Below are 15,780 nucleotides of genomic sequence, written 5' to 3' on the forward strand. Positions count from 1 at the left end.
TTCCTGCTATTCCATAGAGTTAGGATTCATTCTATAATTCATATTTATAGGAGCTCTCAACCCTTTCTGGGCATATTTATTTCTGCCCTTTGCCCAGTGCTTCCTGGGAGAGTCTGGTTGTAGAAAGATGGAGAGAGATGCAGTGCAAGAGAGTCGGTCCTCCACCATCAAAAAATGCTGCCATTCAGCCCACTTTCCTCGGTAATGGTTGCACTTCTCACATTTTTCTTTCTCAGACTTGGGGGCGTCATTCTGTATCTTAGTCAACCGTGTACACTGCAGAGTCAGGAGAACTTTTGGTGTAAATGATACAATTTAGTAAGATTGTACCCCTCTCCTAAGTCTGTTATGGATACATGATATTAAAATTAAATGTCTGACCACCCATTGTTTTCCTGAAATGCTCTGTGTTAAAAGGCTAAGTCTTTCCAGGTGACTCAGTGAAATTCTTCATAAGCAGAACATGTGTTGCCCCCAATAGTCCAATCAAGTGTAACATACCGTGGGAGTCATTTATTATGACGATATGCATTGAACAAATGCTATTCCTACAAGCAGTGAACCATAAATTCCTATAGAGATGGAAAATGCTGAAAGGAATAAATTAAACTTGGTCCTTCCTAGTTATTACTACTGATCACTTTATTTAACACAGAGTAAAATTAATATTGAAGTCTCGAGTGGTTCTTACTTTAAACATCTTTATTGCATCACGTTGTATTCTTCTTTCCCAGGCACAGGCTGCTTTTGATGAAAGCATTAGTCTTTCAGCTACTGGATACTTCAGGTAAATAGTCCTTTCAATCGCATGCTATGGAAAATAGCAGCGGTATCTTGAGGGGAAGTTTCATTTCTGTTTGCCATTTTGGCAAAAAATGATTTTGTACCTTGTGTTAACCCACTGTTATAAAGAACATTTAGGTGCCACTTAATCCAAATTTCCAGAAAGCCTGGGAAAAAATAGACACAGAAATAAAATACAACTGAATCGATGATTCAGATCATACTGGAAAGTACTAACCTGGGGGTTAGTGCTTGGAACCCACAACAGTGGTTGACCTTTTGTTGAAAATTCAGTGTGTCCCTTAAGTTAGGAAATGAAGGAAAAGGGATGCAAATTAAACCCATAATAAGATAAATACCATTTCACACCTTCTAGATTGGCAAAATATAAGAATTTGACAATAACTATGTGTTATTACTTGATAGTCTATCAATTTATCGAGTTATTTTAATGGAGAGTGGAAGCCTTCAGAGAATAGAGTGATATAGAGAGTCATACCTGATTTTGTCTCTTTGTCACTTGTCATGGGAGTCCCAGGCTATCAGGAATTGGCTATCAGGAATAAGCCCCTCCAGACTGGGCGGAGCAGTGGACAGAAGGGTAGAAAGTACTGGCAAGCTGCTGGCCTATGCTTCTCTTCTACCATGGCATTCGTTTGGTGTTCTTAAAGAACAGTTAGGAACAGAGCAGGCCATGGTGCCTGATGGAGCGACCAGAGTAGTGGCACAGAATGAGAGCCAAGGGTCCTGATCCCTCGCACAGAAGGCTGAATCCTAGAGCCAGCAAGACGGGTGAAGTGGCAAGCATGCACCTTTGATGTAGTGTTTGGTGTAAAATCCAGGTGGAATCCCCCAAATCTGATGGCGATAGGATTACATGACCCAATATTAACCAAAAGCAATAGGATGAATATCCATACAGTCAGCAGTTAACTTCCAAGTTAACTTCCAAGCATAAGTGGTAGGGAGTGGTTTCATGTTTTTATCAGGCAAAGCAAGTTTAATAATAAGTAAATATTTATTTATTCAGCAGACTTACTGCATGTATTATGTGCTACACATCATTGTACACGTGCACTCCTCTGGTTTGCTGTGCATACAAATTGAGCACAGCTCTTAACGGGTCTGTTTAGTCATTGTGGTCTGCAATTAGGGGACTTGATCACTTAACAACGCTCCTCAAGAATTCTATTTCCTCCAGGGGTTATGAGTCGAACATGAACTGGGAGACAGGCGAAGGCCGTCCTTTCGAATACTTTGTTTATGGAGCTGCCTGTTCCGAAGTTGAGATAGACTGTCTGACAGGTGCTCATAAGGTCAGTACCAACTGGGAAGGTCTTCAAGTTGAACTCTAGATACATCTATTTTCCACATATTCCATCTGTCTGAGCACCAGAAAGGCACCATGTAATCGGCCTAAGGATAATTTGTCTGTTTTACCAAGGAAAATAGAAGCTCAGCAATCGCCTCGGTGTTTTATGTGGAAAGCAACTGGCAGCCTCTCTTCTTTATTTCCCCTGCTCTTTCAGATGGAATCAGGGAAAAAAATCACTTCAAGGAAGAAACAGCCTACAGGGGGCTTCGATGTAGAAACACAGCCTACAGGGGGCTTCCTCTTGCATGAAATGCCATCATATGGCATCCTTTTTTTTTTTTTTAAGAAGATGTCGGGGGTAGGAGTTTATTAATTAATTAATTTATTTTTGCTGTGTTGGGTCTTCGTTTCTGTGCGAGGGCTTTCTCTAGTTGTCGCAAGCGGGGGCCACTCCTCATCGCGGTGCACGGGCCTCTCACTATCACGGTCTCTCTTGTTGCGGAGCACAGGCCCCAGATGCGCAGGCTCAGTAGTTGTGGCGCACGGGCTCAGTTGCTCCACGGCATGTGGGATCCTCCCAGACCAGGGCTCGAACCCATGTTCCCTGCATTAGCAGGCAGATTCTCAACCCCTGCGCCACCAGGGAAGCCCCATATGGCATTCTTGAAGGATTTCATAAGCATCCACAATCTGCTAACAAGCACCAAGGGCCAGTCCAGGGGAGCTAGTGGCCAGCTTTTGATATCTTTTGTCCAGCTAGGTCCTGCTTTTTAGATAGTTTAAGAGCATCCTTATGCTTTTAAGAAATGCTATGGGGCTTCCCTGGTGGCGCAGTGGTTGAGAGTCCACCTGCTGATGCAGGGGACATGGGTTCGTGCCGCGGAGCGGCTGGGCCCGTGAGCCATGGCCGCTGAGCCTGTGCATCCGGAGCCTGTGCTCTGCAACGGGAGAGGCCGCAACAGTGAGAGGCCCGCATACCGCAAAAGAAGAAATGCTATGAGGAGATGCTCACACAGATTCTCTCTCTCTCTCTCTCTCACACACAGACACACACACAGACACACACACACACACACACACACACACACATGCTCCTGCTTCAAGGACTCCTCTTGTAGCTGGGCCTTTGAGGGTAAATGAAGCCCCTTGCCACTATCAATAACTATAAATGATCATCGATGGATTAAATGGGACTGTGATACGCTCACAACTGTCATGTGATAATCTGCCCAAAAGCTACCCAGAGGCAAGTTCTAGTTCTTGATATTTCCAAACATCCTTTGTGACTGCATCTTGGATTGTGATCAGATATAAGTTTTCATTTAATATGTCTCCAGCCTGTATGTTTTTAAACGGTAGTCAGCCTAATCTTTAAAATTATATACACCCTTAATGAACCTACACCTTTATTGAATCTGCCCATTCAAGTATGTAGCTTGTCCGGATTCCGATTCAAACCAGATTACTTTTGGGGAAACTTGGACTGGGGCAAGACAATGATCTCTCTAAGCATGCTTTTCATGCTACAGTAGCTGTCCTGTGTTAGGGAGTTCAGTAGAAAGTTCTCTCATGCTAACTGATTTCTACATCCCCCCTCCCTCGAAGAAAATGTTGGTGACGACTTAATCATTTGGGTTTCCTTGTGTCTTGCATATGCCTTGGTCTTGTTAAGATCTAAGAACAGGGTAATAATTAGCCTTGGTGTGAAATGTTAAGGTGTGCTCTTATAATTTATTGAACAATCTTTTTTTTATATAAATTTATTTATTTATTTTTGGCTGCGTTGGGTCTTTGTTGCTGTGCACGGGCTTTCTCTAGTTGCAGCGAGCGGGGGCTACACTTTCATTGCAGTGAGCAGCCTTCTCATGGTAGAGACTTCTCTTGTTGCGGAGCACGGGCTCTAGGTGCAAGGGCTTCAGTAGTTGTGGCATGCGGCATCAGTAGTTGTGGCTCGTGGGCTCTAGAGCGCAGGCTCAGTAGTTACGGTGCACGGGCTTAGTTGCTCGGCGGCATGTGAGATCTTCCTGGACCAGGGCTCAAACCCGTGTCCTCTGCACTGGCAGGCGGATTCTTAACCACTGCGCCACCAGGGAAGCCCAACTGAACAATCCTAAGAGATGCATGAAACAGCCTTATCAGATGTCTTCATAAAAGCTAGATCTGAGGCTCAGGTTAGGTATCACCCCAAGGCAAAAGGCCATAAAGTGACATCCCACTAAGGGACCTCCCTGTGGCCTGTTTTTCAGAAATTCTTTTCATATTGATGGAATTTCTTTAACAGACATTTATTAGCTGATACCATTTCTGAGGGTCAGGAACCTGGGAGTGGCTTATTGGGGTGATTCTGGCTTGGGTTTCCTCATGAGGTTACCGCCAAGCTGTTGACTACCGCCAAGGGTTGCAGTCATCTCAAGGCTCAGTGGCAGCTGGAGAATCCGATTCCAAGCTGCATTGCGTGGTTGTTGGCAGGAAGCTTCAGTTTCTCACTGGCTGTTGGCCAGAGGTCTCCGTTCCTCACCACATGGACCTCTCCATAGGATGTTTCAGTGTCCTCAGGACGTGAAAGCTGGTTCCCCGTGAGGGATTGGTCCAAAGGAAAAGGAGAGAGAGAGTATGGGTGATTAAGATAGAACCCAAGACAGAAGCCACAGTCAGCCTAGTCTCGGAATGATGAACTATTACTCCTGCCATATCCTATTGACCACACAAGCCACCCCTGGTAGAGTGCGGGAGCAGGCTGCATGAGGACGTGAATACGGGTAGTGGGGGCCATCGAGGACCATCGTGGAGTCTGGCTGCCACAGCCTAGAACAGCCCTATCAAATGACAGTGCAGACAGCAGTAAGTCCACAGCTTTGAAAGCAAAACCTTCACTAACACTCCAGAATTGAGAGCACCCCTGCTCGCCTCCAGTTGAGGCCACTGGTCTCCTAGAAGAGGCCACCAGCCTTGCTAACTGGTGTGGAAGAGAAATTTACATTTCACTGTGTCTTTAAACAAGAGGGGTGGGTGCCTGAAGTTTTATCATAGTAAAACATTCTAGATCACTATCTAATTTACTTAAGAAAAATGCTAGATGAAGGTCCCAGATCAAATAAGGAAATTATTGGGTTTCCTTTGTTCCATTCATAATTACAAGTAGAATCTATCATGACAAAGACCATATGTCACAGAAAAGAAGGTACAGACCTGCTGGGGAGCAAAGGTGTCACCACCAGCCTGGCTGGGCCTGCTGTCCTTCTCATTTGTAGGTTATCAGAGAACTTCTGGTCACCAAAGTGGTAATGTTAGATTTAATCTCTGCTCTGCTCTAAAAATGAAAAATGTAAAATAGCAGATAACAGATTTTTTGCTGATGGACCCTGAGTTCTTTTTTTTTTTTTTTTTTTTCCTTGCGTTATGCGGGCCTCTCACTGTTGTGGCCTCTCCCATTTGCGGAGCACAGGCTCCGGACGCGCAGGCTCAGTGGCCATGGCTCACGGGCCCAGCCGCTCCGCGGCATGTGGGATCTTCCCGAAACGGGGCACGAACCCGCGTCTCCTGCATCGGCAGGCGGACTCTCAAGCACTGCGCCACCAGGGAAGCCCGACCCTGAGTTCTTGATTCAGTAACTTATCACCCAGCCAGTTGGACTCTGAATGTGGGGTTGTGTGGTAGCCACAAAGTTTTGCAACAGGGATCAAGAGAGCCATAGACATTTCCTGTTTTCTGTGGCATATGTTCTATTTGTTTTAGTGGATTAAACTGAATACATTACATCACTCAGCTGGAATCAAAGTCAAGTAAATATTTTTCTCTCCTATTTTTTCCAAGAAAAAAAAAAATCACTGATTAAGCTGGTTGAGTATTTATATAACTTTGAAAGTTATACATAATAAACTTTGTTGCTTCTTTCTCCTGAAATATAATGTGGCCCAAAGATAGGTTCTTTTCCAATGCCATCCTGACAGTAACTGCTTCTCGACTTTGTCTCCCCAAGTTGTATTCATTAAACTAAACATTTTTACTTTTTTTTTAATTACTAGAACATCAGAACAGACATTGTCATGGATGTTGGCTGCAGTATAAATCCGGCCCTTGACGTAGGCCAGGTATGTGGAACTGACTTTCCTGACTCCCTATTTGTAAAAGTCAAAACTTCTGGGGTATCTGTCAGGAACACATCCCGTTGGCTTGTTCATCGTCTTCTTATTCTGCCCCTTTATTCAGAATCTTTCCATTCAGGGCAGCCACGGAACTCAAATCTCTTAGTGTTTAAAAAAGGGAAGGGGACAAAGGTGTTTCAGATAGTTTTTGAAGAAACATACAGTCTGTGATTGGGGAGCTTGAATGAGCAGGACTAAGCCTAGAGGTGAAAACTGAGCCCCGTACCTGTGGGCTGGAAGTAGAATGCAGTGCTTAGTGCTGAATCTTGGGGAGATGATGGGCTCTGGCTTCAGGGAGTTTAATGTTGGGTTGAGATAACAAACGTCAAATAGTTTACAGCAGCAGCTGTTGATGGGAAGCCTATTTTACCCACAGACATTTTAAAATTTAAATTTGAAATAATTAACAAGATTGAAAAATCACAAGCTATTTTACATGAATTTTCAAATGGCTAGCACCTCTTCGAAACACAGAAAATTTGCCAACACCGGAGCTACATTTCCACAAGGAAAAGTTGATTGGCTGCTTCTTTAGAGAGTCATATGCTCTCTGGAAGCTTCACTCACTTTCTTTACCTGCCTCAGCCCCAGTGGGCCATTCAGCTCCCTACTTGCAATGGAGCGTATAGTCTGAGGGACTCTCCAATTAGGACATTGACTGGAGAATGGGAAGAATGTATGGGTTGGAGAAGTCAAAGCAGGCTTCCGGGAGGAAGTGGTGTGGACCAGGTAGTCAAAGAATGATCGGGAAGAGGTGTTCTGGGTGGGGGGAGAGTGGAGGAAGTCAATCTAAAGAAAGAGCTAAGGTTCTGCACACCTTGTGTTCATGGCTGGCAGTGAGGAGAGGCTGGTGGCAGCGCTCACCCATGTCCCAGGAGCAGGATGTGAGGCTGGAGGTAGGGAGCAGAAGAGGGCTGGGCTGGTGGAAGCCTCCAAAGACAGGCACCTCACTTAGCAGGGGGAGCGGACTTGGCCCGGGGAGCAGTCTGGAGTGTTAGGAAGCTTCCTCTAACATCGTGGTAGAGAAGAACATCTCTGCTAATAGATAGAAGTGAGGATGGAGATGGGTGGAGAAAATATGGCCACAGGAAGGAAAGAAAGGAAGAAGAGACTCAGAAATCAGACGTCTGTGTGGGGCTTCCCTGGTGGCGCTAGTGGTTGAGAGTCCGCCTGCCGATGCAGGGGACGCGGGTTCGTGCCCCGGTCCGGGAAGATCCCACATGCCGTGGAGCGGCTGGGCCTGTGCGTCCGGAGCCTGTGCTCCGCAGCGGGAGAGGCCACAACACTGAGAGGCCCACGTACCGCGAAAAAAAAAAAGTCTGTGTGGAAAGGTAATTTTGTCCACGTGCTGACATCTAAGAACCGGAGCATTTTAAAGCTGTAAAGGAAGCTAAGCAAGGACACGGTTCGAACCCTTCATGTTACAAGCGAGGAAACTGAGTCCAGAGATGTGAGGCCAGCAGGCTCGTGAGTGAGGAGCTGCTAAGGTTCCAGAGCCCCGAGAGCCTTTCCTGGGGTGCTGGGGTCTGTGGCCAACCAGTCAGAGAGCGTTTCATCTGCCTTGTAGGCAGAAAACGTCAGGGCCTTTGGGCTACGGGCTCCCTGAGGGTTCTCCCAGAGCTGTAATTTTAATGCCAGGCTGAGATTCGAACTCAAGTCCTTTGAGTGAACTTAGCGTTCACTAAGATGTTGAGACATGCTTTGAGGTGAACTTGTAAGTAAACATTTGGAGACATACTCCAAGACATGCTGAAAACCCCCTTCAACTGCATTTTTAAAATTCAGACTAACAGCAAGAAGGTGAAATGTTACTGTTGACTGTCTTTTCTCATATATGGAAATTTTTTTTTTTTTTTTGCCTCAGATTGAAGGTGCATTTATTCAAGGCGTGGGACTTTATACAATAGAGGAACTGAATTATTCTCCTCAGGGGGTCCTGTACACTCGGGGCCCAAACCAATATAAGATCCCTGCCATCTGTGACGTCCCCACGGAGTTGCATGTTTCTTTGTTGCCTCCGTCTCAAAACTCAAATACCCTGTATTCGTCTAAGGTAAGCTGTGCTCTATGAATAAATGCATGTTTACGTGATATCTGTGCCAGGAGGGAGGGGCTACATTCATCTCTTGATTGTTTGGGGGTTTTGCCAGGATTGTAGGGGGAAAAAGCCCTATTAAACATGTTTTTTTGTTTGGCCGCCAGGCGGCTTACAGGATCTCAGTTCCCCAACCAGGGATTGAACCTGTGCCCCCCGCAGTGGAACACGGAGTACTAAACACTGGACCACCAGGGAATTCCCCAAACATTTTAATTTTAAAGTAATTTAACATTATACAATTTTTAAAAAACACTCCAAATCGTGGAGACTAACACAAACTACTATTACCATCAGGTTGTCTGATTTTTCATCTTCACGCCAATAATCATCTTAATGCCTATATCTGCTTTCTGCATTTGGGATCATTTCCTTAGGCTGGAATCCTAAGAATGGGAATACTGGGTTAAAATAGTGAATTAGCTTTTTAAAGGAAAAAGTTGTACATGTAATATTTAATATTTTATGTACCCGTACATGCACATATGTACCTATAGATGCACATATACATAATACACATACATATGTATATATATGCAGAGAGAGAAAGAGAGAGTCATAATCTAGTTGACTTGTTTCCCTTCCAGGGTCTGGGAGAGTCTGGGATATTCCTGGGGTGTTCGGTGTTTTTCGCCATCCAGGACGCGGTAAGTGCAGCACGACAGGAGAGAGGGCTGTTTGGACCGTTGAAGCTCAATAGTCCACTGACCCCAGAGAAGATTAGAATGGCCTGTGAAGACAAGTTCACAAAAATGGTATGTTCTGCTCATGCAAGTCTGAATTGTTTTTTCCCCTGTCCTTGTGGTTAAGTTTCATTAACCCACCATGGTGGTTTTCCACAGAAGAGGTGACAGGAATCCTGAAGACATTTGAGCAGGAGAGCAGCCTGCCTGCAGTGGGGCTCAGTTCTACACCACTAAAAAAAAAACGGTTCATTCTTCATTTCTTCACTCATCAATTGTATATTCCTCCTTATTAATTTTGTTCCCTTCCCAGGACACATTAGTCAGGGATAAAGTTCAGGAACTGTGCCCTGAACCCAAGAATCCCAGGCCGAGAATCTGGGCCACCTCCACAATCTAACTTCCTCGGAAGGAAGTTTAGAGGACAGACTAAACTTCCTTCCAAACCACTGGGAGTATGTGCCATTCCTCATTTGAACCACAAAGTAGGACGGGCCCTTTCCCAACGCTGAGCAAACATCTCAGCTCTCCTTGGGCGTTTCCAGTGGGATTTTTCATTGTGGGAGGAGGTCATGCCATTGACAGTGACTCCTCTGACTGTAAACAAGTTATTCCTTATACTGAGGGGAGAGCCCGTCCTATACCTCCTCTCATGAGGGCTCTTCCTGGTACCCCTTATAGCTCTTCCTAAACCCCACGGATCGCCGCTTCACTCTGGAGAAGCACAGAGGCTGATTCCACCTTTCCTTTGTCCCTCTTCAAGCATGAGATGACTCATAGCTGTCCTGCCTCGCCTGACCCTTGGTCTTCTCCTGGATTCCTCCACGTTTCTCATACTGTCATGGCCAGACCTCTCGTTGTCCTGGTCACCCTCTGGGTGGTTTTTATGCTATTTTATAGTCTGCTGTTTGTCACACATCACAAACATTTTCCAAGTTGCAAACATCCAAACTTGTCCTTTTATTCCAGATTCCAAGAGATGAACCTGGATCCTATGTTCCTTGGAGTGTACCCATATGAATCAAATACAAACCTCTGGCGAAGATGGGGTGGCTCTTCCAACAAAGCGATCTATGCAGTCTCAATGCTCTAGGATGATGGGTCTGAAAGACAAATTTTCACAGTTCAGAAATCATTTCACAGAGTATTGCTTTTATAGGATGCTGATTTTAAATGGTCCATTTGGAATTTGATAGATATGCTTAAGCAATTTAGAAATCATATTTTAAATGGCATAAATGCTAACTGGTCTCCTCTAGAATGGTATTCTTTATTATTCTGTCCCTTAAATCCATCCAGCTGAATGGAATGGAAGATGATGGTTTGTATGTGATTCATAGTTGGCTTGTATTCACCAACAGAAATTATACTGTCTAGTGAAAGGTGGTTTTCTAAATAACTTTATTAGTATGAACTGTAAAGTTGTCATTTTCTCATTTGTCCCCATCTGCTATCACCCTCTTTTTCTTGTCAGAATGGATCTAGGCACTATGTCTAAAGAGTCTGTAGGACCAAAGAAAAAAACAGATAAATTGAACTTAATCAAAACTAAAAAGCTTTGTGCTTCAAAAGACACTATGAGAAATTGAAAAGACAAACCACAGAACAGGAGAAAATATTGAAAATATTTGCAAATCGTATGTCTGATAAAGATCTAGTGAGCAGAATATATTTTAAAACCCGTACAACTCAACAATAAAAAGATAAATAACCCAGTTTTTAAATGGGCAAAGGAATTAAATAGACATTTCTCCAAAGACATCCAGGTGGCCAATAAGCACATGAAAAGATGCTCAAACTCATTAGTCATGAAGAAAATGCAAATCAAAACCACAATGAGATATCATTTCACACCCACTAGGGCGGCTGTAATCAAAATGATGGACAATAGTAAGTGCTGGCAAGAATGTGGCGCAATTGTAACCCTTATCCGTTGCTGGGGAGAATGAAAATGGTGCAGGTCCTCTGGAAAACAGTTTGGCAGTTCCTCAGAAAGTTAAACACGTAGTTATCATATGACCACTCTTACATATATACCCAAGAGAATTGAAAACATATGTTCACACAAAAACTTGTACACAAAGGTTCATAGCATTATTTATAATAACCCAAACTGGAAACAGCCCAACTCTATAAATGGATATAAGTGGTATATCCATATAAGGGAATATTATTGAGCCATACAACGAATGAAATACTGATACATGCTACAACATGGATGAACCTTGACAACATTATCTGAGTGAAAGTAGCCAGGCACAAAAAGCCACATATTAATAGTATGATTCCATCTATGAAATGTCCAGAATGGGCAAATTCATAGAGACAGAAAGTAGATTCATGGTTGCCAGGCCCTGAGGGGAAAAGGGAATGGGACGGTGATGGCTAATGTGTACAGGGTTTTCTTTTCAGGCTGATGGCAATGTTCTGGAATTGGATAGTGATGATGGGTGAACAATCTGTGTATATACGAAAAAACACTGAATTACACACACTTTAAAAGAGTGGATTTTATGGTATGTGAGAAAGAAAACAAGGAAAAGAGTGAGAAGTTGTGAGATTCATAAAATGTATCCCGGTGGCCTTTAGTGACAGGAAACCTCAAAGCAGCAAGACAGAATCACTGAAAAACTCCATGTCCATTAATGGCAGAGAGAAACATCGGCACTGATGTATAAAGGACTAGAGACTAGAGTATAATATCTTCTCCCTGTCACACTTTCAACTCTTGACTCTTGTCCCAGAGCCAGGTAAGATGGCAAAACTTCTTCAGTGGCCTAGGACTAAAGACTAAGGTCATTCTTTATTATGGTTACACACGGTTACATTAAAACCCTTTAAAGAGCAGACTTTCTCATTCATATCACAAATGATTATGGAGCACCTACTATGTGCCAGGCACTGTTCTAGTCACTTAGGACATAACAGTAAACCAAATCAACAAAGATCCCTGCCCTTGTGAAGATTATAATCTAGTCAGGGGAGACAGACAGAAAATAACAAATATAATTGAATTACAGAGTGTGATGGATGGAGCCGAGTGCTGAGGGGACAATGCAAGTCGAGCAGGTTAAGGCGACGGAGAGTGAGGGAGGCCTGGAGCTGGTTGCAGCTGGTAGGTCTGGGGATGAGGATGGTGAGGGTCTGAGCCAAGAAGGTACCTGGAGGAAGAGCACTTCAGAGCATCTGAGGGCAAAGTCCACGCCGGGGGAGTGTGCCTGCCTCTCTGTGGACAGAAGTGGCGCTTGTGAGCCCGGAACAGGCCCGGGGAGGGGCAGACAAGCAGAGCCTTGAGACCACTGTGAGGACGTGGGCTTTTAATCTGAGTGAAAGGCAGAGCAGAGAAGTAACACGAACTGACCCATTTTAAAGTCTCACCTCAGATGCTGTGGTGACACAGATCAAAGGAGGGCACATTCTTAGCATCCTCACAGCTTGGCTTCCCCAGGTTTTCTGTTTCTTCTGTTTTCTCCCCCTCTCTTTTTGTCCCTTTGCCAAGCCCTCCTCCAGCCCACGTCTATAAATGCTGGGATTTCCCAGGGAGCCGTGGGTCCTCATCTCACTCCCTCTCCCTGGCAGGTGCCTTCACTCCTGTGGCCTCTCTGCCGGCAGCCTGGGCTTCTCTCACCCAAAGTCCAGCTCTGAAAACCCAACTTGCCTGTCACTGCCACTTGGATGTCTCAAAGGCACCTCCATCCTAATGGGTCCCAAACAGATCTTCTTGTCAGTGCAGCCATCCACAAGACGCTGAGCCGAAGCCCGGGGTTGGGGGAAGGGGGGGAGTGATCCGAGATGCTCCGTCCTCCAGGTGCGCAAGTCCTGTTAATCCCACCTCAGAGAAACGTCTTAATCTGCCTCTCACTCTCTTTGTTCCCATGTTGTCCCAAGCCATCATTATTTCTAACTTGACTATTGCGGTAGTCTCCTCATCTTTGCCCTGTGTTCATTTTGCTTCCCTTCCAAACCATTCTCCAGATTAAAGCTAAAGTTACGTGTAGAAGTATGGACACACACACACACACACACACACACACACACACAATATGATCATGTTACGATCTTGCCTCAAACCCTGCCGTGGCTTCCTGTTCATCCCACCAGAATACTGTTCCAAGTTCCTGAGGTGGCGTGTGTACCCTCAGTGCTCTGGCTCCTGCCTACCTCTCCAGCGTTATCTCACAAGCCCCTCTCTTTTACCATGAGCACTTCCCATTCTGTTTCTCACTTTGGAACCTTTGCCTGTGTCCTCTGCCTGGAAGACACTATCACTTTGACCTATCCTTTTGTCTGTCTGATACTATGTAGTGCTTCTCTCATTTTAAAATGCACGCAAATAACTTGAGGATCTTGTTAAAATGCAATTAAGCAAGCCCAGAAGCAATAAGGTAAGCCGGAAGTGGCACATCCAAAATCAAACACAAGGAATTGAAGGAACAAGCAAGCTGCAGGTAACCCAGACCCCGTTACCCACTACTGTTGCATCAGCATGTCTTCCGCAAATCATCCCTGTGGCTACATGGTGGAGTGAGAGGCCCTTTATGACAAACCGGTGGAAAAGGAAAAGTCAGCTTGGTTCACAAATGGGTGGGCTCAGTGTGTGTGTACAAGCCAGGTATGGGTGGTGTCTTCACTACAGCCCCACTCAGAGGTGGTGAGGGCAGATTCTCCTGATGGGCAGAGCTTTGGATGGCGCACCTGGTCATCCATTCTGTGCGGAAAGCTGAGTGGCCCAAGGTTAAAATATATTGGACTCACGTGTAGCAGCGACAATCTCATACTTGATTGGTTGTACTACCGCACACATTTTGGAAGGTGATTTAGTTGGACTCAGCAGTGTACATACCCTTCGACCCAGGAATTTCAGTTCTAGCAGAAAACACCCACCATGAAAGAGGCAAAGTAGACAAAATGGCATTTGACATTAGCCACCTCTGTCCCTGGTCACTCCACTGCTGACACAATGGATGTGGGAAGGGCCAGGAAGGCAGGGATGGGCCCTGTGCATCCATGTGGCTGCTGCTGAATGTCCAGTGGCCCCCAATACAGACTAAAGCTAGTCCCCAGTTTGGCAGCATCCTTCCAGGAGACCAATTCGCCACTTGGTGGCAAGCTGACAACATTGAACACTTCTACCCTGGAAGGAGCTGTGATTTATTTTAACAGAAAGAGACGCATATCTTGGGTGAAGGTTTGCTGTGCCTGCCTCCAGGACCTCAGCCATCACCACTACCTAAGGGCTTACTTAGTGTTAAATCTGCTCTCGTAAGATCCCACATAACATCACCTCAGAACAATTTACAGCAAATACTGTCACCTGTTTTGCAGCAGGGTGGGGTAAGCGTGAGATATGAGATCCAATGGTCATATCACATCTGTACCACTCAGAAGCGCCTGGGCAATGGAATGACCTAGAGAGGGTACAACTGACATGCCATCTGGAAGGCTTGTGGGGATGGAACTCCATCCTCCCAGATGCAGGATACTCGCAATTAAAGGGTTATATGTGATGTCTCCAGTGGACAGTTAACAAACCAGCATAAAATACCTGGACATTGACAGCAGATTATGGTTAATATCGCTTGTATATAAGAAAATTCTTCAAATTCGTAAGAAAGTAAAAGACCTAATAGGAGAAAATAGAGGACAGAAGAATAAATTAAAATAATCACTAAATCTATAGCAAGATGGAATATCTCACAATAACAGAAGAAATGCCAATTATGAACTGAAATTCCCCCCAGATTTTTGAAAAATGCCAAGTGTGGATGGTACTCAGTGCTGGCGAAGGATATGGGGAAACACACTCTCTCATACATGATTCATTGTATTACTGCACATTTTGGAAGCCAGATTAGTTGGACCTAGTAGCATGCACACCCTCCAACCCAGGAATTCCAGTTCTCAGAATTTGTGCAGCAGATATACTTGCTCAAATGTGCAAAGATAAAGCCTACTTGTAATAGTGAAAAATGGAAAACAATGTAAACTGAGGACAGTTTAATAAATTATGACAATAATAAAAATAGTTAACATTTATTGAGAACTTACTAGGTGCCAGGTGCTGTTCTAAGCACACCTATTAGCTGATTGAATCCTCACAGCAACCCCCAGAGAGAGACTACTATTTTGTCCATTTCACAGGTGAGGCAGTTGAGGCACAAAGCACCTAAGTAATTTGAGAAAAGCAAGTTTCGAAGTAATATGAATCGTTTGATTTCACTTTCTAGATTCATGTATGTACATATATTTCATATACGCATGGGAAAATTCTGTATGGATACAGAGGAATCTGGTAATAGTTAACTCTGAAAAGTGAAAATTGGGAAGGAGAATTTTCGCTTTTGCTTTGTACAATTTTGTGGGTTTGATTTTTTTAAAATAAGTATTAGTTTCATAATTTAAAAACAAATACATTGGGCTTCCCTGGTGGCACAGTGGTTGAGAGTCCGCCTGCCGATGCAGGGGGCGCGGGTTCGTGCCCCGGAGAGTAATGCAGGTAACTACAACACCTAAGCCCTGCCACATGACTCATTTAATTTGCTTACAACCATTTACAGAGAGGACAAGCGGGCTAGATTTTACTTGTCCTTTGCCTTGTCACGAACAACTAAAACAGTGAAAATTGAAACAGATGATATGGAAAGTACCTTCCAGAGGTTGTACTGCCACTTTAAGTCAAAGGCATATGTATGCAGAATAAAGCTGTTGTAAAATGAAACCAAGAAAAAGTTTAATTCAGAAAGAACATGGGTTTTTTAG

At 44.4% G+C, this 15,780-nt stretch overlaps 1 protein-coding gene across 1 annotated transcript in view; it reads left to right on the forward strand.

Annotated features, from left to right (window-relative positions):
- The window catches only part of LOC103073473 (aldehyde oxidase 1), an 81,399-nt gene extending 71,358 nt beyond the window's left edge, over positions 1-10,041 (forward strand). The window contains exons 30-35 of the mRNA XM_007469201.1: positions 735-787; positions 1,985-2,099; positions 6,124-6,189; positions 8,108-8,296; positions 8,926-9,093; positions 9,991-10,041. Coding sequence (XP_007469263.1) covers positions 735-787; positions 1,985-2,099; positions 6,124-6,189; positions 8,108-8,296; positions 8,926-9,093; positions 9,991-10,041 — 642 coding nt within the window. The remainder of the gene's footprint in view (positions 1-734; positions 788-1,984; positions 2,100-6,123; positions 6,190-8,107; positions 8,297-8,925; positions 9,094-9,990) is intronic.
- Positions 10,042-15,780: the final 5,739 nt, after the last annotated feature.

The sequence above is a fragment of the Lipotes vexillifer genome, unplaced genomic scaffold (assembly GCF_000442215.2).
Source record: "Lipotes vexillifer unplaced genomic scaffold, Lipotes_vexillifer_v1.1 scaffold648, whole genome shotgun sequence".
Classification (NCBI taxonomy): domain Eukaryota; kingdom Metazoa; phylum Chordata; class Mammalia; order Artiodactyla; family Lipotidae; genus Lipotes; species Lipotes vexillifer.